The sequence below is a fragment of the Entelurus aequoreus genome, linkage group LG23 (genome assembly GCF_033978785.1).
Source record: "Entelurus aequoreus isolate RoL-2023_Sb linkage group LG23, RoL_Eaeq_v1.1, whole genome shotgun sequence".
Classification (NCBI taxonomy): Eukaryota; Metazoa; Chordata; class Actinopteri; order Syngnathiformes; family Syngnathidae; genus Entelurus; species Entelurus aequoreus.
This window is the reverse complement of record NC_084753.1, coordinates 16,539,771-16,563,248: the sequence shown is the minus strand read 5'-3', so window position 1 is coordinate 16,563,248 and position 23,478 is coordinate 16,539,771. Positions and strand designations below refer to the sequence as shown.

At 38.5% G+C, this 23,478-nt stretch overlaps 1 protein-coding gene across 1 annotated transcript in view; it reads right to left on the bottom strand.

The window, feature by feature from the left end:
* Window positions 1-14,270, bottom strand: part of gpr176 (G protein-coupled receptor 176) — a 35,248-nt gene extending 20,978 nt beyond the window's left edge. The window contains exon 1 of the mRNA XM_062033912.1: window positions 13,912-14,270. Coding sequence (XP_061889896.1) covers window positions 13,912-14,140 — 229 coding nt within the window. The 5' untranslated portion in view covers window positions 14,141-14,270. The remainder of the gene's footprint in view (window positions 1-13,911) is intronic.
* Between the last annotated feature and the right edge of the window lie 9,208 nt (window positions 14,271-23,478).

Genomic DNA, 23,478 nt, shown 5'->3' with positions numbered 1-23,478 from the left:
AGCCGCAAAAAATTAAAAGCCATATTACATACAGATAGTGTGTCATGAGATATACATTGAATTAAGATGACTTAAAGGAAACTAAATGACCTCAAATATACCTACAAATGAGGCATAATGATGCAATATGTACATATAGCTAGCCTAAATAACATGTTAGCATCGATTAGCTTGCAGTCATGCAGTGACCAAATATGTCTGATTATCATTCCACACAAGTCAATAACATCAACAAAACTCACCTTTGTGCATTCATGCACAACGTTAAAAGTTTGGTGGACAAAATGAGACAGAAAAAGAAGTGGCATAAAACACGTCCTAGAAAGTCGGAGAAAGTTCTACATGTAAACAAACTACTGTGAGTTCAAGGACCGCCAAAATTAGTAGGACAAAACGGCGCTCGCCAAATACTTGAATCAGTGAAGCATGTTTAATATAAACAGTGTGATTTATAACAATTAGGGGGGTTTGTGTCATGTTTGTCCTCCTACAGAAACCATATTAAAACAAAAAATATATTTTTTTCCCCCTCATCTTTTTCCATTTTTCATACATTTCTGAAAAAGCTCCAGAGAGCCACTAGGGCGGCGCTAAAGAGCCGCGGGTTGCCGACCCCTGACTTAGTATATACAATAATATAAACCAAGTCATTGTATTTCATTTAGGATTATTTCATATCTTCATTTAAATAAAAATATATTTTGATCTTTTTTAGATACAGTCAATAAATAATGTGAACATGTATCATAACATGGAAATTAGAGTTGTCCGATAATATCGGCCTGCCGATATTATCGGCCGATAAATGCTTTAAAATGTAATATCGGAAATTATTGGTATCGGTTTTATTATTATCGGTATTGTTTTTTTTATTTTGATTTTTTTATTAAATCAACATAAAAAAACACAAGATACACTTACAATTAGTACACCAACCCAAAAAACCTCCCTCCCCCATTTAAACTCATTCACACAAAAGGGTTGTTTCTTTCTGTTATTAATATTCTGGTTCCTACAATATATATCAATACAGTCTGCAAGGGATACAGACCGTAAGCACACATGATTGTGCGTGCTGCTGGTCCACTAATAGTACTAACCTTTAAGAGTTAATTTTACTCATTTTCATTAATTACTAGTTTCTATGTAACTGTTTTTAAATTGTTTTACTTTCTTTTTTATTCAAGAAAATGTTTTAATTTATTTATCTTATTTTATTAATTGAAAAAAAAAAGGACCTTATCTTCACCATACCTGGTTGTCCAAATTAGGCATAATAATGTGTTAATTCCACGACTGTATATATCGGTATCGGTTGATATCGGTATCGGTAATTAAGAGTTGGACAATATTGGCAAAAAGCCATTATCGGACATCCCTAATGGAAATCTAAGAGAACGTGTTGTGAATGAGGATGCTTGTGGACTGGGAATTTTTTTTATTTTTTTTTTTACACATTTTTAATTAAAAAAAAACAGTTTTTCCAACGTATTAAATTTTAGACGATTTCTCTTCTTAGTTATTATTTCTCCGGCTGTAGAAAAGACCCGCTCACAGGGCACAGTTCGCATATCGGTCACGTGACCGAAACAGCTCATGATTGGTCACGTGACTTTCTAAAAGCGGTACGCGCACCAACACAAGGTTTTGCTCTATGACAGGGGTCACCAACCTTTTTGAAACCAAGAGCTACTGCTTGGGTACTGAAGGGCTACCAGTTTGATACACACTTAAATAAATTACCAGAAATAGCCAATTTGCTCAATTTACCTTTAACTCTATGTTATTATTAATAATTAATTATATTTATCTTTGTGGAAACACTGATCATCTTAATGATTTCTCACAATAAATATATATAGAAACAGATAAATATCAATATGCAACACTTTATTTTTATATTTTCTCTAAGTGCACATTTTTCAAATTGAACATTTTCAAATGATCACTTCTAAGACAGTCTTGTGAAATCACAATATCCCATTTTAACTAGCTAGCCACTAACTTTTTTTAACAAATCAAGAATTACTTTGCACCATGTTTGTACAAATAATAACTCATGTAAAATACAAAAGTCAACTCTCAAATTTTTAAATAAATCATGTCACACTTTGAACTGGACACCAAATCTGTTATCTGTTTCTTTGTCAATTAGTGAAGACCAAGTCTTTAAAATATTTTCTTGGATTTTCAAATTCTATTTGAGTTTTGTCTCTCTTAGAATTAAAAATGTCGATCAAAGCGAGACCAGCTTGCTAGTAAATAAATAACATTTAAAAAATAGAGGCAGCTCCCTGGTAAGTGCTGCTATTTGAGCTATTTTTAGAACAGGCCAGCGGGCTACTCATCTGGTCCTTACGGGCTACCTGGTGCCCGCGGGCACCGCGTTGGTGACCCCTGCTCTATGAGCTCGACGCATGCGCCGATGCATCTGTGTTGCCGGATTCATCCCTAGTGCACATCATTCTTACTATACTTACTGTCACAAAGTTTTGAGCAAATCAATGACTTGAAGTTCAGTAAAATATTTATAAATAACATTCCTGTATGGCATTCTGACTAACAAATTGCATTGGTATCCAAATATTGGGGTATTTTCTTAAGCAAATTTTACTAATGCAAGCAAATAATAACCTGTAATTAATCATGATTAATCACAGTTCAAGAGTGTGATTAAGCTGATTAAACAATTAATCACTTGACAGCCCTAATACATATATACATATACATTTATACACATATATACATATACATCTTTACACATATATACATATAGATAAATTAGAGATGTGCGATAATGGCTTTTTTGCCGATATCCGATATTCCGATATTGTCCAACTCCTAATTACCGATTCCCATATCAACCGATACCGATATATACAGTCGTGGAATTAACACATTATTAAGCCTAATTTTGTTGTGATGCCCCGCTGGATGCATTAAACAATGTAACAAGGTTTTCCAAAATAAATCAACTCAAGTTATGGAAAAAAAATGCCAACATGTTATTAGGGGGTAGCGGGGGGTGTATATTGTAGCGTCCCGGAAGAGTTAGTGCTGCAAGGGGTTCTGGGTATTTGTTCTGTTGTGTTTATGTTGTGTTACAATGTTCTCCCGAAATGTGTTTGTCATTCTTGTTTGGTGTGGTTTCACAGTGTGGCGTTTTAAAAAGTCATAAATTTTACTTTTTGAAACCGATACCGAACATTTTGAAAGCGTTAGCTTAGTTGCTGAAGTTAGCTTAGTCATCAGTAGCTGACTGTAGTTGGCAGACCCTCAGATTTTATTGCAAGGCGTGCAGCGAAGCCTGATTTTTTTATTTTTTTTTTAGTTCATTAAGCCAAAAAAAGGCTTTAGGAACATAATATTGTACATAACAGGGGATATATAATGCATTGTGCAGCTTATTTGCATGTTCTTACTATTTGCTGCTGTTATGTTTGTGCCTCATGTGTTGCTCAGAAATTCCCAGTTGCTAAGGACATGTTTTGTGTCAGTTAGGGCGACCCATTGAGTGACGGCATTAAATCCTGGCTACCTCTTCAGTCTGCAGAGAGCTACACGAAGATAAGACAGGAAACGACTGTGGTAATTATGCCTGTTGCGCTGTCAGGGCAGAGGATGTTATATGCATCCATTTATGGCGTCCATGTGCATCCATGCAGCCATCACTACCATCAGTACTACCAGAGAAGTGTGCTGCCTCATCTTAAGCAGCCAGTTAATATTTACTGCATTTTTTTTTTTTTGTAGGCGACGCCAATGTGTTTTCAGTCCCACTTCCTGTCGGCACCTTTTCCCCACGACTCCTGTTCGCCACGGTGTGATTGCTTTGGCTAAACTGCATATTTTGCAGCAGCACCTGTGTATGTGCTAATTGACGCGAACGCTCTTGCTCACACTCCCACAGAGTGAAACCCTGTCAACGGTAAAAGCTCAAAACAATGACAACTCTTTACTTTGACTTTGATACAGTAACAAGTGGTGCAGTGTTTCCAATACATTTACGCTACAAGTAAATTTAGGGTCACCACAAATTAAAAATCATTTTGATTTTTTTAATATTTATTAATTTGCAAGGTTTGCTTGCAGGAGATATACTGTATGTGCTGCCATCTCCAAGCAGTCATTTTCCACAAAACATTGCAGTGCTTCCCATACATTCACGCCACAAGTACATGTAGGGCCACCACAAGTAAAACATTTTGATTTATTTTATTTTCAATAACGCGATAAAGGAAGGTAACACTTCACCGTCCAGGTGATAAATGTGCTGCCATCTCCCAGCAATCATGTTACACAAAACATTGCAATGTTTCCCATACATCATTTTACTTGTGGCAGCCTAAAAAATAGACAAAAAATGGTTTTGTTTTGTTTTTCCATTTTTCTGTGGTACAGGAAGGTAGCGCTCCACCTTCCAGGTGATAATTGTGCTGCCATCTCCCAGCAATCATGTTACACAAAACATTGCAATGTTTCCCATACATCATTTTACTTGTGGCAGCCTAAAAAATAGACAAAAAATGGTTTTGTTTTGTTTTTCCATTTTTCTGTGGTACAGGAAGGTAGCGCTCCACCTTCCAGGTGATAATTGTGCTGCCATCTCCCAGCAATCATGTTCCACAAAACATTGCAGTGCTTCCCATACATTCACGCCACAAGTACATTTAAGGCCGCCACATGTAAAACATTTTGATTTATTTTATTTCTAATAACGCAATAAAGGGAGGTGTTGCTGTGCTCTGGCACAAAAAGCATGATGCAGTTATTAGTGTTATTAGGCTCCAAGTTGATTGGTGTATTGCTGTTCAGTATAAGTCCAACAATAGGGAGTTTATTGTTCTTAATGTGTACACTCCGTATGAATGTAAAGACAATGAGGATGACTACATGTTTAAACTTGCTTTTATTAATTCTTTTATACAGGATAATCACTGTACATGTATTTATGTGGTCGGTGACTGGAATGCTGATATTTCTGATGGCAGCTCTTTATTTGCAAGACACCTAATACAGTTTTGTGATGAAAATGCACTCACCTTATCTAGTCAAGGGTTGTTGCCAGCTGATAGCTATTCTTATATTAGTGAAGCCTGGCACACAACATCATGGCTTGACCACTGTGTCAGTACAGCTGACGCACACGCCACTATACGTTCTATGGAGATTGCCTCTATGAGCGACCATATTCCATTCATATTAGATATTAAGTTGGACAGTCTCCCTGAGTTGACCCAGGAAGTTAATGGCCTGAGGGCCAAACTAGACTGGACTAAACTCACAGATGAGGAAGTGCTGTTTTATTACAGGAGAACTGATGCTCTTTTAAATAACATGTCTCTTCCACTTGATGCAATTTTTTGTACTAATCTTAACTGTAATGATACTAATCATAGAAAATCCCTTTGTGTAATGTATGACTATATTGTCAAAATCCTGTGTGAGGCTAGCAGTTCTTATGTTACATGCACAAACAGGAAATCCAGTGGGAAGCCAGGCTGGAATAAACATGTTCGAGTGCATTACACTGCGGCTAAGGAGGCTTTCAGTGAATGGGTTCTGGCTGGCAGACCAAGACCAGGTCCAGTACTAGATCGTAAGAAGCTAACACATTCTAGGTCAGGGGTGGGCAATTAATTTTTACCGGGGGCCGCATGAGCTACCCGAGCACTGCTGGAGGGCCACATCGACAATATTTCAATTAAATTTTGCTCAATATTATTTTTGATATATACCGTAAGATAAATAATAATAATAATAATAATAATAGTAATACTTCAACATAGTGTGTGTAACAGCATTCCATGACTAATATATATAAATTAACATTAATAATAAATGACAGTAAAATAAGCACACGTATGACTGAGGAGTCATAGTGTAACTTTGTGTGGTGTTTGAGTTGTCCGACTTTTTGTGTGGCCTTAAACGCACCAGTGGTTTAGTGCTATGCGTGTTGGTGACAGATGACAAGTTGGTTTTGGCCTGGTTTGTACGGCAGAAAATGACTAGTTTTTTGAGATAGAATTGTTTTACTCATGTTTTTGGTGTGGTTATGTCCGAATATAAACAGTTTTGTTCAATAAAGTGATCGATATAATTCCTGTCCTCGAAGCATCTCGATAGACGTTACAATAATTGAACGGTGTTGACGAACACCATTAGGGCCGCTTGTTGTCACTGTCACTCAAAGTTGCATTGCAAAATTCCATAGAATAAATATGTTTATTTTGTTTATAATTCAGATGGGATTTGATTTGGTGCGCGGCATATACTTGCTGCGCGCAGCGGACGCTTGAGCAGTGCGCAATTGCGCAGGCACGCACCTTAGGTGAGGGGACGTTGCTTTGCAGTTCATGTGTTGTTGAAAACACGGCATTCCTCATCAACTTTTCTCTTTTTGGCGTCTCGGGTGTAAACCGTGCATCACTTGTCGCTGCATGTGCACCTTCACTCGCAGGTTACACACGGACACACGCCCATAAATAATACTTTTCAAAATAAAAGCAGCACAGTTGTATTGCGCGCAGGACATAGATGTTTTTTCAACTTTATTTTGTAATTGCAGTTGTTCACATTCACTCACAATCACGCATACGTCCACACGGAAGTAATACAAATAACGATTTTCAAAACAAAAGCAGCACCGTTGTATTGCACACTCGACATAGATACTTTTTAAAATTTATTTTGTAATTTATATTTGGCCTCACGCGGGCCGGACAGGGACGCACAAAGGGCCGGATGCGGCCCGCGGGCCGCAGAATGCCCAGGTCTGTTCTAGGTACAAATCTGCCATTCGATTTGTCATTCGAAATGAACACACTATGAGAGCTGACTCATTGGCTGAGAAACTCCTTAACTGTAATATCAGTGGATTCTGGAAAGAGGTGAAAACATTGAATCGAGGCAGTATGCCTCTGCCATGCACAATTGAGGGTGTAGATGGAGCTGATAACATAGCTGAGAAATGGAGGCAGCACTATTCTGCACTTTTTAATTGTGTTAAAAGTGAGCCCTTTGTTATAGGCAGCATCCACAACAGTGAGGCTGTTGGAGTCTCTGTAAGTCAGGTGCTGCAGGCAATATCCCAGCTAGCTGATAATAAAGCCAGTGGCCCTGATCATATAACTGCAGAACACCTGAAACATGCAAGCCCCAGAGTAGCGGTCCTGCTTTCCATCTGTTTTACAGGCCTGATGTCACACGGGCTGCTGCCTGACTCCATGATGGCTGTCACTCTGGTGCCGGTCATCAAGGACAAGGCAGGTAAGGTGGGAAGCATGGAGAATTACAGGCCTACTGCACTTGCAAGCATACTTTCTAAAGTTATAGAGATAATTTTATTAGACCGCTTAAGCGTTTTTCTTACCACTGCTGACAATCAGTTTGGTTTTAAAACTAAGCATGGTACTGACCTTTGTATCTATGCATTGAAAGAAGTGATTGATATGTATAAAGGTAAGAACTCCTCAGTTTTAGTTGGCTATATTGACGCATCGAAAGCCTTTGATAGAGTCAACCATCAGAAACTGTTTTTAAAACTGAAAGAGAGGGGCGTGCCTGATAGTATCATCAGAATTCTGTCATATTGGTATGCTAATCAGAGCATGCAGATCAGATGGGGCGGTAAATGCTCAGCAACATTTAAGGTTGGGAATGGGGTACGCCAGGGGGGAATTCTCTCCCCTGCCCTCTTCAATCTGTATATGAATGACCTATCTGTACAGCTCAATGCATGTAGAACCGGATGTGTACTTGGTAATACTGTGGTCAATCATTTTATGTATGCGGATGATTTAGCTGTCCTGTCTCCTAGCAGTGCTGGCTTCCAACAGCTGCTGAATATATGTACAGATTATGGTTTAAATAATGATGAGAAATATAATGCCAAAAAGAGTGTCATCATGATATGTAGAACAAGAGAGGACAAGGACCTCCCTTTTCCTTCATTCTATCTGTCAGGACAGGTGCTGAGTGTGTGTGATAAAACTAAGTCTGTGGGGCACATCATTACTGATCTATTGGGTGATGATGATGACCTATACAGACAGCGGCGTATGCTGTATGCCCAAGTCAACATGCTGAGAAAGAAATGTTATTATTGTACATATGATGTAAAGATAAACTTATTCAGAGCCTATTGCACTCCCCTGTATACTGCCCCCCTGTGGGTAAAGTATAAGCAGAAAAGCATACAGAAACTGCAGGTTGCTTATAATGACTGTATGAGGCTTCTCCTGGGAATTCCAAGAAGATCCAGTGCAAGCCAGATGTTTGTTAGTGTTGGGGTGCCCACTTTTTCAGCGTTGCTACGCAACATTATGTATAAGTTTATGTGTAGGGTATCTGAGTCTGAAAATTACATAATCTCTGTGTTAACGAACTCTGGCCGCAGTTCTGTTCGGTTTGTATGTCAGAAACTGACATTTGGGTTTTATGTTTTTATTATTTTTATGTTTTATTGTTTTGTTTTTAATGTATGTTTTATTGTTTTGTTTTTTAATGTATTGTATTCTGTTTTTATATGTTTAAATGGATCTTAAGGTCTGCAATAAAGATTGATGATGATGATGAAAGGAAGGTAACACTTCACCGTCCAGGTGATAATTGTGCTGCCATCTCCCAGCAATCATGTTCCACAGAGCATTGCAGTTTCCCATACACTCATTTACTTGTGGCGGGCTGCCACAAGTAAAGAATTTTTTTTTTTAAATGTTTTTTTTTCCATTTTTATATAGTACAGTAAGGTAACACTTCCCCTTCCAGGTGATAATTGTGCTGCCATCTCCCAGCAATCATTTTCCACAAAACATTGCAGTGTACCCCATATATTGATTTATTTGTGGCAGGCTGCCACAAGTAAAAAAATATATTAAATAATTGTTTTAGTATTTTTCAATGTGATAATTGTGCTACCATCTCCTTGCCATCATGTTCCACAAAACATTGCAGCGTTCCCCATACATTCATTTACTTGTGGCGGGCTGCCACAAGTAAAAATATATATATATATAATAGAAAATGGTTGTTGTGATTTTTCGCCCAATTATTTGTGATACATGCAGGAAGGAAACACTTCACCTTCCAGGTGATATGTGTTGTAATCTCTTAGCAATCATGTTCCACAAAATATTGTAGTGTTTCCAATATATTAATGTACTTGTGGTACGCTACCACAAGTACATTTAGGGCTGCCACAAGTAGAAATAAATATTTATTTTGGTCAATATTCTGTGATACAGCAAGGTAACACTTCAACATCCAGGTGATTTATGTTGTAATTTCCTAGCAATCATGTTCCACAAAATATTGTAGTGTTTCCAATATATTAATTTAATTGTGGCACGCTACCAAAAGTAAATTTAGGGTTGCCACAAGTAGAAAGAAAAAATAATATTTTGGTTAATATTCTGTGATACAGAAAGGTAACACTTCAACATCCAGGTGATATACTGTATGTTTGGTCATCTCCTAGCACAAAACATTGTGGTGTTAACAATTTACTTGTGGCATGCTGTTTACATATATGCCAAACTCATTTCCAACATTCAAAGAGGGCACAGTACTATATGTAAATAAACCAGGGTGTACAAAGTGTAGCCTATGTAGTAAAACAAATTTTTAAATACACAAAAAGAAAAAGTTATGTTGATACAAATGACACCAAATCGTATTTATGTCTGTGTGACTTGTTTGTTTTTTTGCATTTTTTGTCGTCATAGTTGATGATGCAAAAGAAACAATGACGTCATATTGTCACTAGCCTCTTGTCTCTTGCAATAACATGTTGTGTGATGCCATACAGTAAATTAATTCAACCTCTGTGGGGGTTTTGTGCAACTTTAGAGACTCTCGGTTGCGCTCTATATTGCAGTCCATCAAGCACGTGTTTATTGTAAGGAGGGCACAACTTAACTTCAGATCCAGCAATCAGGCACTCTTTTTTTTTTTTTCATTTTTCTCAATCTGTAAAGCAGTGTTGCAACCTGTGTTGAAATGGGATTTTACATAAAGGTGTGGAACATATGTTCTCCCTCATGCCGTACATGGCTCAACTTTAACACTTGTCTTGTAAAGCAATACATTATTTACTGTGTAAAAATATGAATGGGGACATTGTGGCATTAAAATTATGGAAAATATGTTCTTAAATTAAATTATATTTTGAATTATAGGCCTTTCGGCTTACTGACTTAATGATTTATTAGTAATGTCTGATACATAATACTCATTTTAAGCAATGCTGTGATTACGTTTAATGTTTAGATGGTGGTGTAGTTGCCTGCATGCTGCCTTTTCTTTTTTTATTTATGTGATGTTGTGTTGTTCTAATGTAAATACAGCGCAGTAGTCCCATGTTTATGGTTGTCCGTGATCAATGAATTTCCACAAAATAGGAATCATTAATTACAAGAAATTTATATTTTCATAGCTGTAACAAAAATACATTTTGCAACCTTCTAAATATGTTTATTTTACATTAGACATGAAATAACACCCACATAGGCACCTTTACACTTGTTTGATCCAATATAGTAACGCTGCATCAGGCTGAGCCAATCAGTGGCCACGATACTGAACATCGCTCTCTGATTGATTTGGTGTCATCTAGTGGCCAGTCTTACTTTAGTATTGATATTTTTAGTTCATTTAGTAATTTTTATGTTTGAAAGTTATTAGATAAAATTGAAAATAAGTAAAATATGCTTTAAAAAAATAGGCTTAGAAGCACAAAATTGACAAATAACACACAATTAAAGTTTACGTAACGATAAACAATATTAATGATGACCGTAGTGGATATACAGTTTTTTCAGGTTTTATGCATTTTTGTCAAAGAAAACACTTGTCTTAAGACAAAAACACAAACTTTGCCATATTTTACCATAAAAAATGTCAAAGTCTCATATTTGACGTGAAGTGACTGGAGCCTTTAATAGGTCAATAATTCATAACAACATTGATTTTGATTCATTGTTATTTGTTGAGCATTGACTGTTTTTATTAAAATTCCAAATTGTTGGTCCCTTGAACCCTCAAAGGTCCCACACATAAAAGTGTTAAAAGTAAGTAATATTTTTACACTTTTAACGCTTAGATTTCTAAATAAACTTTACATCTTTCTTTTTATATTCGTTTTTTTACTATTTTTTTATGTTTTTGAAAATGTTATATTCCTTTTGTCAAAAAAACAAACAAACATTTTTTTTCCTATAGTCACAAACTGTGCAATATTTTCCCATACAAAATGTCAAAGTCAAATATTTTATGTAAAATGATTGGAGCCATTAATAGGTCAATAATTAATAACAACATTGATTTTGATTCATAAATATTTTTTAATATCAACCGATACCGATATCAACCAAAACGATAGATACAGTCGTGGAATTAACACATTATTATGCCTAATTTGGACAACCAGGTATGGTGAAGATAAGGTCCTTTTTTTTAAAATTAATAAAATAAAATAAGATAAATAAATTAAAAACATTTTCTTGAATAAAAAAGAAAGTAAAACAATATAAAAACAGTTACATAGAAACTAGTAATTAATGAAAATGAGTAAAATTAACTGTTAAAGGTTAGTACTATTAGTGGACCAGCAGCACGCACAATCATGTGTGCTTACGGACTGTATCCCTTGCAGACTGTATTGATATTTATTGATATATAATGTAGGAACCAGAATATTAATAACAGAAAGAAACAACCCTTTTGTGTGAATGAGTGGGAGGGAGTTTTTTTGGGTTGGTGCACTTATTGTAAGTGTATCTTGTGTTTTTTATGTTGATTTAATTTTTAAAAAATTAAAAATTTAAAAAACGATACCGATATTACATTTTAAAGCATTTATCGGCCGATATCAGACATCTCTTATGTTTTATGCTCTTTTTGTCAAAGAAACACCCTTTTTACTATAGTAAAAACACAAACTATGAAATATTTTCCTGCCAGGATTAATTTGGTTTTCATGGAAAAAGCAGTATGAACAAAAAAACAGGTTTACAGTATTTTTAAAAATGGCCATAATAAAAGGGAGTCAATAGGGGACAAAAAGGTCCCAGGAAACATACCGTATTTTTTGGAGTATAAGTCAAGCATAATAAAGAAGGAAAAAAACATATATAATTCACATTTTTGGGGGAAATTTATTTGATAAAACCCAACACCAAGAATAGACATTTGAAAGGCAATTTGAAATAAATAAAGAATAGTGAACAACAGGCTGAATAAGTGTACGTTATATGACGCATAAATAACCAACTGAGAACGTGCCTGGTATGTTAACGTAACATATTATGGTAAGAGTCATTCAAATAACTATAACATATAGAACATGCTATACGTTTACCAAACAATCTGTCACTCCTAATCGCTAAATCCCATGAAATCTTTTACATCTAGTCTCTTACGTGAATGAGCTAAATAATATTATTTGATATTTTACGGTAATGTGTTAATAATTTCACACATAAGTCGCTCCTGAGTATAAGTCGCAAACTATGAAAAAAAACTGCGACTTATAGTCTGAAAAATACGGTACTAACTATATAACTCATGCTAAAAATAACTTAGCGGAGACTGGACAAAGCTAATTTTGAGATATATTCTTTTAAAACCTACCTTGTTAACTTTAAAAAGGAATATTCTGTTGAATTATGTCATATTTAAAGGGGAAAATAAGAGACCCAATAAAAGACAAAATTCCCATCACTATTGAATAAGGACTGCAGGCAATATATTACAGGTGTACTTGTGTTTGTTGGGCTGCAATAACACAAAAGGTGTATTTCAGGGGTGTCCAAACTTTTTCCACTGAGGGCCGCACACGAAAAAAATAAAGCATGCGGGGGCCATTTTGATATTTTTCATTTTCAAACCATAACAAAATATATGGATTTTTTTTTTTTTTAATTTACCTTTAGGGCTTCCGGGGACCATAAAGGGTCTAAGTCATTAAAATGTTAAAAACAAGTCAAATTATTATTATTTTTATTTATTTAACGCTTACAGTAAATCTCTTCAGTATATCAACTTCAGGTTGATATAAAGTAAAAAAATAAAAAAAAAAGGTTTTATGCCCTTTCTGTCAAAGACAACTTAGTTTTTTTATAATAAAACTGAAATATGCAGTATTTCCCCCACTGCCCAAAACATTCAGAAAGCAATGTTTGATGTGAAGTAATTAGAGCCTTAAAAAGATCAATAATGCAGGACACCATTGATTTTAATTCATAATTATTTTTGAGTAATCACAGTGAAAAGATAAATAAAATCCCATTAAATATATTTGGCATCCAAAAGGTGCCCCACTCATATAAAGTGATACATTTTTATTAGTGTTTTTTTTACTTTCAACACTTAAGTTACAAGATCAACTTCAGATATATCTGTCGATTTTACGTTTGAACTATTATTTTGTTTGTTTTATGCTCTTTAGTCAAAGAAAACGTTGATGTTTTTCTATGGCAACCACACAATATTTTCTGCAATATTTTCCACATAAAACATTTTAAAGTGAAATATTTGAAATAATTGGAGCCTTGAATAGGTCAATAATCCAATATAACATTGATTTTTTTTTTTTTTAACAATGGCAAAAAAAAGAAAAATAAAGATAGACAAAAGAAAAAAAACAGCCTGCATGGCAGCTTTGTGTCAACATTGCAACTTTTTCTAGTTAGATTTCACCTCATTCCACTTTTTTTAATGTTTTTTTTTTCATTTTTGCAATAGCATTTCCAGAATGTGTGGCGGGCCGGTAAACAATTAGCTGCGGGCCGCAAATGGCCCCCGGGCCGCACTTTGGACACCCCTGTATTAAATTAAATATTTTTAAGCATTTTAGAGGTTTTATCACCAGTGTGAAGCATTGGATTGACAAATAGACAAAGGACTCACCAAGCAGAGACCCGATGAGGATGAAAATCTGGAGGGTGGTGGTGAAGTCCCGGTAAGCTTGCTCCTGGATCAGCTGGTTCTGGTCCTCCAGGGAGGTTTCATGGGCAGAGGGACTGCTGTCCCATGGGGTCGGCGGACTGGACGAGTTGAGGACACTCAGCCAGATGTGAGACGCGGTCATATTGGACGCATCGTCCCCGACCATCGCAGCCCAGCTCCCACTCTCCATGATCCTTATTTCAGGATGGCTGCTGCTGCTGGATCGTCCACTGGAACGTGTTCAAACTGCCTTCAAAACAGACGAAGAAGACAAGGCACCGGTGCATCGTTAGCAGATGGCGAGAAAATTCATGCGCGGGAATTGCGGTCGCGGTTGTTTCCGATGCAACGTCCATGCCGCGGTTGCATCGCCCGGCGGGAGGAGGGACCGCCGCCTCTCTGCTTCCCTGATGTCTGCCCGCCGCTGCTGCTGCTGCACCGTGAGAGGTCGCCCATTGGTCGGCTGGCTGGCGTGGAGATCCCGCGAAGAATGCATCATACGTTACACAGCGTGACACGCTGCGAGAGTGGAAGAGGGAGGGGAGGAGAGGAGGGGGGGGGGGGGGGGGGAGGGGGGGTGGTGTGTAAGGGTCAAACTCCTCCCCTTTTCCTTGGGGGCGGGGGCACTTTGGGGCTCCTTCATGAATGACAAGCAGCCACATTTGTGTTGTCACTGAGGTGACAACACAAATGATGAATGGCGCTCTCATCATAATAATGCATGGAAGAAAAACTTAAGCGAGTGTAAAGGTGAAACTAAAACAGACGTAGGCTCATAACATGCAACTCAATATATTTCCACATGTGTATATACAGTATATATATATATATATATATATATATATATATATATACACTGTATATACCAGACCTGGGCATTCTGCGGCCCGCGGGCCGCATCCGGCCCTTTGTGCGTCCCTGTCCGGCCCGCGTGAGGCCAATTATAAATTACAAAATAAATTTGAAAAAGTATCTATGTCGAGTGTGCAATACAACGGTGCTGCTTTTGTTTTGAAAATCGTTATTTGTATTACTTCCGTGTGGACGTATGCGTGATTGTGAGAAGAATGTGAACAACTGCAATTACAAAATAAAGTTGAAAAAACATCTATGTCCTGCGCGCAATGCAACTGTGCTGCTTTTATTTTGAAAAGTATTATTTATGGGCGTGTGTCCGTGTGTAACCTGCGAGTGAAGGTGCACATGCAGCGACAAGTGATGCACGGTTTACACCCGAGACGCCAAAAAGAGAAAAGTTGATGAGGAATGGCGTGTTTTCAACAACACATGAACTGCAAAGCAACGTCCCCTCACCTAAGGTGCGTGCCTGCGCAATTGCGCACTGCTCAAGCGTCCGCTGCGCGCAGCAAGTATATGCCGCGCACCAAATCAAATCCCATCTGAATTCTAAACAAAATAAACATATTTATTCTATGGAATTTTGCAATGCAACTTTGAGTGACAGTGACAACAAGCGGCCCTAACGGTGTTCGTCAACACCGTTCAATTGAACACCGTTCAATTATTGTAACGTCTATCGAGATGCTTCGAGGACAGGAATTATATCGATCACTTTATTGAACAAAACTGTTTATATTCGGACATAACCACACCAAAAACATGAGTAAAACAATTCTATCTCGAAAAACTAGTCATTTTCTGCCGTACAAACCAGGACAAAACCAACTTGTCATCTGTCACCAACACGCATAGCACTAAACCACTGGTGCGTTTAAGGCCACACAAAAAGTCGGACAACTCAAACACCACACAAAGTTACACTATGACTCCTCAGTCATACGTGTGCTTATTTTACTGTCATTTATTATTAATGTTAATTTATATATATTAGTCATGGAATGCTGTTACACACACTATGTTGAAGTATTACTATTATTATTATTATTATTATTATTTATCTTACGGTATATATCAAAAATAATATTGAACAAAATTTAATTGAAATATTGTGGATGTGGCCCTCCAGCAGTGCTCGGGTAGCTCATGCGGCCCCCGGTAAAAATTAATTGCCCACCCCTGGTATATACTGTATATATCATACTTGCCAACCCTCCCGATTTTCCCGGGAGACTCCTGAATTTCAGTGCCCCCTCCCGAAAATCTTCCGGGGCAACCATTGTCCCGAATTTCTCCCGATTTCCACCCGTACAACAATAAAGGGGGCGTGGCGCTGCCTATAGCGTCCGCTTTTCCTCCATACAAACAGCGTGCTGGCCCAGTCACATAATATATGCGGCTTTCACAAGCGCACAACTGATTGCAAGGCATACTTGATCAACAGCCATACAGGTCACACTGAGGGTGGCCGTATAAAGAACTTTAACACTGTTACAAGTATGCGCCACACTGTGAACCCACACCAAAACAAGAATGACAAACCCATTTCGGGAGAACATCCGCACCATAACACAACATAAACACAACAGAACAAATACCCAGAATCCCTTGCAGCACTAACTCTACAATACGCTACAATATACGCCCCCGCTACCACCAAACCCCGCCCCCCTAACCCCGCCCACCTCAACCCCCCCCCCATCTCCCGAATTTGGAGGTCTCAAGGTTGGCAAGTATGATATATATATATATATATATATATATATATACATATACACACACACTGTATTGCCAAAAGTATCTGATATGAACTTGAAGTGCCATCCCATTCCTAACCCATAGGGTTCAATATGATGCCGGTCCACCTTTTGCAGCTATTACACCTTCTGGGAAGGCTGTCCACAAGGTTGCGGAGTGTGTTTATAGGAATTTTCGATCATTCTTCCAAAAGCGCACTGATGTTGGTCGAGAAGGCCTGGCTCTCAGTCTCTGTTCTAATTCATCCCAAAGGTGTTCTATCGGGTTCAGGTCAGGACTCTGTGCAGGCCAGTCAAGTTCATCCACACCAGACTCATGTCTTTATGGACCTTGCTTCGTGCACTGGAGCACGGTCATGTTGGAAACTGTTCCCCCAAGGTTGAGAGCGTGGAATTGTCCAAAATGTTTTGGTATCCTGGAGCATTCAAAGTTAATTTCACTGGAACTAAGGGGCCAAGCCCAACTCCAGAAAAACAACTCCACACCACAATTCCTCCTCCACCAAATTTCACACTCGGCACAATGCAGCCCAAAATGTACTGTGTTTTCCTAGCAAACTCCAAACCCAGACTCGTCCATCAGATTGCCAGATGGAAAAGCGTGATTCATCACTCATGAGAAGGCGTCTCCACTGCTCTAGAGTCCAGCGGCGACGTGCTTTACACCACTGCATCCGACACTTTGCATTGGACTTGGTGACGTATGGCTTAGATGCAGCTGCTCGGCCATGGGAACCCATTTCATGAAGCTCACTGCGTACTGTACGTGGGCTAATTGGAAGGTCACATGAAGTTTGGAGCTCTGTTGCAACTTGACTGTGCAGAGAGTCTTTGCACTATGCGCTTCAGCATCCGCTGACCCCTCCCTCTCTGTCAGTTTACGTGGCCTACCACTTGGTGGCTGAGTTGCTGTTGTTCCCAAACTCTTCCATTTTCCTATAATAAAGCCGACAGTTGACTATGGAATATTTAGGAGTGAGGAAATTTCACGACTGGATTTGTTGCACTGGTGGTATCCTATGGCAGTTCCACGCTGGAAATCACTGAGCTCCATTCTTTCACAAATGTTTGTAGAAACAGTCTCCATGCCTAAGTGCTTGATTGTATACACCTGCGGCCGGGCCAAGTGATTAGGACACCTGATTCTGATCATTTGGATGGGTGGCCAAATACTTTTGGCAATATAGTGTATGTGTGTATATGCATATATATATATATATATATATATATATATATATATACCGGGTACATGGAGTGGTGTGCCGTCAGGCCCAGCAAGGCCTTCTCTGCTGCCCTAACATAACCAGAAATCATGATTATAATTAAAGATACAATTATTTTTTAATTTACTTTCCCTAAATATCTAAAATGATTCATATTCGCCGTAGCCAGAACGTTGATTAGGTGGCAGATATATATTTGCAAGGATGTTTAAAGAGAAACTACATCTTGTGAGACGGTGTCGGCCAACCCCGGAAGCAAGCTCAGCTGTTCTGGCGAGGAAATGGGGAAGCCGACGACGAGGGAGTACCACTGGCTTATATGGCGTCGAATAAGTCCTACTAACTGTGAGTTAAAATATTGAAGTTTTTCACTTTTTAATATGTTTTTTGCAATTTTAATTTGAACAGTACCACATAAGATATGTTTTAATTGCTGATGCGTTTTAATTGATTTTTAAATGCGCCAGAAAATAACCCGTTTTGTATGCTGTTGATGTGATTTAATGCACAGTAGTGCGTAAATGTGTTTCTGTATAGTATTTCTCCAGCAATGGTCATGTGGTGACATCAATTATGGTATTTTGAGAGGCAATCTTTGAAGTCGGCCATCACTGAAGGCCTAGCCTTACGTGGACCAGCCACCTGTCCTACATCTGCAAACGTGCTGGTCAACGTCTCGAGCGCCACGTAAGCGGGCCAACAAGATCCAGGTCAGGAGCATTACGGAGTACTCCTGCCTAGCCTGGATGAATGCCGCTCAGACCACTCTCGGGCAGCTCGACATCATCCAAAAAAAGGCTCTATAAATTGTGACTGTAATCCATTAAAGCTCAAGGACTTTTAATCACCAAACATATAGTTCATATATAGTGTACCTCTGAGTAGATGCAGATCAGTGATAAGTTCTTTGAATAATTTCTTAAACCTGTATCTGCAAAAGCGTGATTAAAAATTGCATCTATTCAGAATCGTAATTAATAATAACCGTGCTTCAAATGTGAATCGTTTTTTTCCCAGCACCCCTATTAAATTAACGAATAACCACTTTCATAAAGCGCGCATTTCATGGCCAATAAACACTCATACTATTCTATTAAATTAATAAAAATTACATGAAATAATTAGGAATTCTACAAAATGAGGTGTACATTTATTGGTCACAAAATAAATAGGGTTAAAAAAACGGAAAAATATAAGAAATATTTTAAGTTTTACTACACAATTTAATCATCAATCATTTAATTTACATTATTACATTTGGTAAACATTGAATGTTTTTTAGTTAAAAATGGCTTTGTATAAAGATGACACTGAAACGTTGTACAATACATGACTCGTGGTACCATATTCAATTTTGTTTGAGATACAGATAACATTTGTAGAAAACTTGTTACTTTTTTGTGTTCACCCCCAAAAACGGCGCAATCCGATCCATCCGTCGCGCCTTACGTCATCCTTCATGATCCAGGAAGTAGCTTGCAACACAAAAACAGACAATTAGTGCACTCCAGACCTTTTCATGCCCTATCGTAGAGAAATGTGCAGGAAGCTAAGCTTAATGATATAGACGTCTGCAGAGCAAGAACGTGTGCAAACTGTGAATTACTGTGTTGTTGGTGCATATGCGGGTATCGTAACCTGATGGCGGCTGAAAGAAATACTGTTACCATGTTCTGTTTGTTCCCTCACAACTGCTTGTGACATTCCTCTTTGGTTTGTGGAAACGACCAAAATAGTGTACACACACACACACACACACACACACACACACACACACACACACACACACACACACAGGAGAAGTTAACATGATAAACGTTATTCCTGGTCAGGTGTTATAAATTAGAAAGGGCTGAGAAACAAAATGACAAAAATTGAATCCACGCATTTCATTAATTGACTGTATAAGTCATTTATTGAAGATTTTTCTCCTATTTGGTGTCCAAACGTTTTCCAGCGAGGGCCATATACAGAAAAATTTAAGTATGCTAGGGGTGTAACGGTACACAAAACATTTCGGTTCGGTACGTACCTCGGTTTAGAGGTCAGGGTTCGGTTCATTTTCGGTACAGTAAGAAAACAACAAAATATAATTGTTTTGGTTATTTATTTACCAAATTTGTAAACAATGGCTTTATCCTTTTAACATTGGGAACACTATAATAATTCTGACCACGTTACTCAACATTAAACTGCCTCAAGTTGTTGCTCAGATTAAATAAAATGACAAAACTGTTCTTCTACATATAAACAGTGCAACATTAAACAGGTTCAAGTCAACTCATCATGCTTAATTTATTACAGCATTTGGGAAGCCTGTAGTTGATTTATTATGTAAATGTTATAATTTTATCAACATGTGATAGCAGGGACCCTTGCCATTCAAAACTAGGCTGCTGCATTACTAATGATTAATGTAACTATAGCTGAAAATATGGTACAATAGCAATAGGAGAGACTATTCATCCCTGAACACCATGGAATTTATGTAGGCTTAATGATGCACTTACATTATTATATCAACTATCAAAGACAGAAACTCTTCATTTAAAATAATGTCCTTTTTTGCTGCTTCAACACAGCTCAATCAACACAGAAAAAGGTAAAGTGAAATAACAGACAGACAGGGCTTTGTTGTCCGTAACACACACACACGCACACACCGCAAAATGAGCTAACGTTACGCTAAAAGCGAATTAGCCTTCACCTCAAGCCAGGACTGCGAGCGAGCTGAGCTGCCTTTTATATTTCTAGAAGGTCAACGGGCTCATAGTGATGTTACTAGTAGTTGACTGGGAGGTGTTTATTATAATTTGGGGAGAGTCCACTACCTGATGCTTACCTGCTAAACGCTAAGCACTGACTACATGCGCTCTGAATACGCACTGCTGATTGGCTGTTACCACTCTGAATACGCACTGCTGATTGGCTGTTACCGCTCTGTTTGTAACCAATCAGATGGTTGTGTGGGTGGGACAATGCTGGGTCCTGTGTAGAGTACTGACAGAAACAGAGGCAGAAGGAAGCGGAGGCGACTTCGTGTGGAAACTCGTTCGGTACACCTCCGAACCGAACCGAAACCCCCGTACCGAAACGGTTCAATACAAATACACGCACCGTTACACCCCTAAAGTACACATTTTGTACACGAAAGATACTACGGTAAAACCAATACAATGTTGGTCAATTCGTGCTAATAGCTGTACAAAACATCCACATATTAGCTGTGTATTATAGATAACAAAGCAAATTTGATTAATTCATGATGAATTTATTTTTATTCATGATTGCGTTCACCTTCTTGTAATTGTATGCATCTTTAAAGCACTTTGTGTACCTTGTGTACAAATTGTGCTGTGAAATAAACTTGCCCAGCCTACTATAACCTGCTTGATATGTAAAATGTCTTATTAGTACTATTCTTTACCAATGTTGTTAATATATAGGACGTTGCCCATTTTGGTTTTGAGGGCCCATTTTAGGAGGAATTGGGCCAGTTAAATTTTTTCATAGTTTTGTGCGCAATGGTTTTGTCACGTGGGGGGGTCGCAGTTGGCTGCGGGGTTGTTCTTCCCATGCAAAAAACGGCTCCGGACGACAGTGTGAAGGTGAGCTTGGATTTATTCAACATAAATCACTAAAACTATCACACACGCAAACAATACAGCAAAAAGGCAAGCGTGCCTAAAACACATGAAGCTTAAATACTTGGCATGGATGACATGGCATAATCAAACACTTACTTGACATAAACGCGTGACAAACACAATGCAGGCAGAACGAGTGATGAACAAAGGTAGACTTAAATAACAGTGACATGATTGGAACAAACAGGTGCGTGACTCAAAACGTAAAACAGGTGCGTGACATGACAGGTGAAAACTAATGGGTGACCATGGAAACCAAACCAAACAAGGAAGTGAAACCAGGAACTAAGAAAGTGTCCAAAAAAACAAACAGCACATGGCCAAAACAAAAACATGATAAACAGACATGACAGGTTTAATCTGGAATGGGTTTATTGTGTCTTTAAAATATGTTGCCGTCCGATAAAAATCAAGCTCCTGGCCGCAAATGGCACCCGGGCCGCACTTTGGACACCCCCGCTGAAGACCAATTTTTACCCTCAAGAGCCATCAACATCCCCTAATGTATAAACCTAAAATAAAGGCATAATCCCAATCACCAAGCCGTTACAGGCAATACTAACACATTTTCTTAGATACATTTTCAAGATACCAATAGAAATAATTCAAGTATCTTGTGTATAGAATAGTCACCCTAGTAGTTCATAACAGCACAAAAAAATGAAAAGAAATGACAAAACAAATGAAATATTTTCAAAACTCTTTGATGCAATGTCATTCAAAGAGGTAGATTCAAGGAAAATTATGTATTTTTAGTTTCTAATTAAAAGGCAAAGAGGATAATGCCTAAGCTGACCAACACGCCGGACTGTAGTCAGCTGGAGGCGTGTCTTAATGAAATTAAACAATGGATGTCCGCTAACTTTTTGCAACTCAACGCTAAGAAAACGGAAATGCTGATTATCGGTCCTGCTAGACACCAACATCTATTTAATAATACCACCTTAACATTTGACAACCAAACAATTAAACAAGGAGACTCGGTAAAGAATCTGGGTATTATCTTCGACCCAACTCTCTCGTTTGAGTCACACATTAAGAGTGTTACTAAAACGGCCTTCTTTCATCTCCGTAATATCGCTAAAATTCGTTCCATCTTGTCCACTAGCGACGCTGAGATCATTATTCATGCGTTCGTTACGTCTCGTCTCGATTACTGTAACGTATTATTTTCGGGCCTCCCTATGTCTAGCATTAAAAGATTACAGTTGGTACAAAATGCGGCTGCAAGGCTTTTGACAAAAACAAGAAAGTTTGATCATATTACGCCTATACTGGCTCACTTGCACTGGCTTCCTGTGCACTTAAGATGCGACTTTAAGGTTTTACTACTTACGTATAAAATATTACACGGTTTAGCTCCAGCCTATCTCGCCGATTGTATTGTACCATATGTCCCGGCAAGAAATCTGCGTTCAAAGAACTCCGGCTTATTAGTGATTCCCAGAGCCAAAAAAAAAAAAGTCTGCGGGCTATAGAGCGTTTTCTATTCGGGCTCCAGTACTCTGGAATGCCCTCCCGGTAACAGTTAGAGATGCTACCTCAGTAGAAGCATTTAAGTCCCATCTTAAAACTCATTTGTATAATCTAGCCTTTAAATAGACCCCCCCTTTTTTAGACCAGTTGATCTGTCGTTTCTTTTCTTCTCTCCTCTTCTCCCCTGTCCCTTGCGAGGGGGAGTTGCATAGGTCCGGTGGCCATGGATGAAGTGCTGGCTGTCCAGAGCCGGGACCCCGGGTGGACCACTAGCCTGTGCATCGGTTGGGGACATCTCTGCGCTGCTGACCCGTCTCCGCTCGGGATGGTTTCCTGTTGGCCCCGCTGTGGACTGGACTCCCGCTGATGTGTTGGATCCACTGTGGACTGGACTTTCACAATGTTATGTCAGACCCACTCGACATCCGTTGCTTTCGGTCTCCCCTAGAGGGGGGGGGTTACCCACATATGCGGTCCTCTCCAAGGTTTCTCATAGTCATTCACCGACGTCCCACTGGGGTGAGTTTTTCCTTGCCCGTATGTGGGCTCTGTACCGAGGATGTCGTT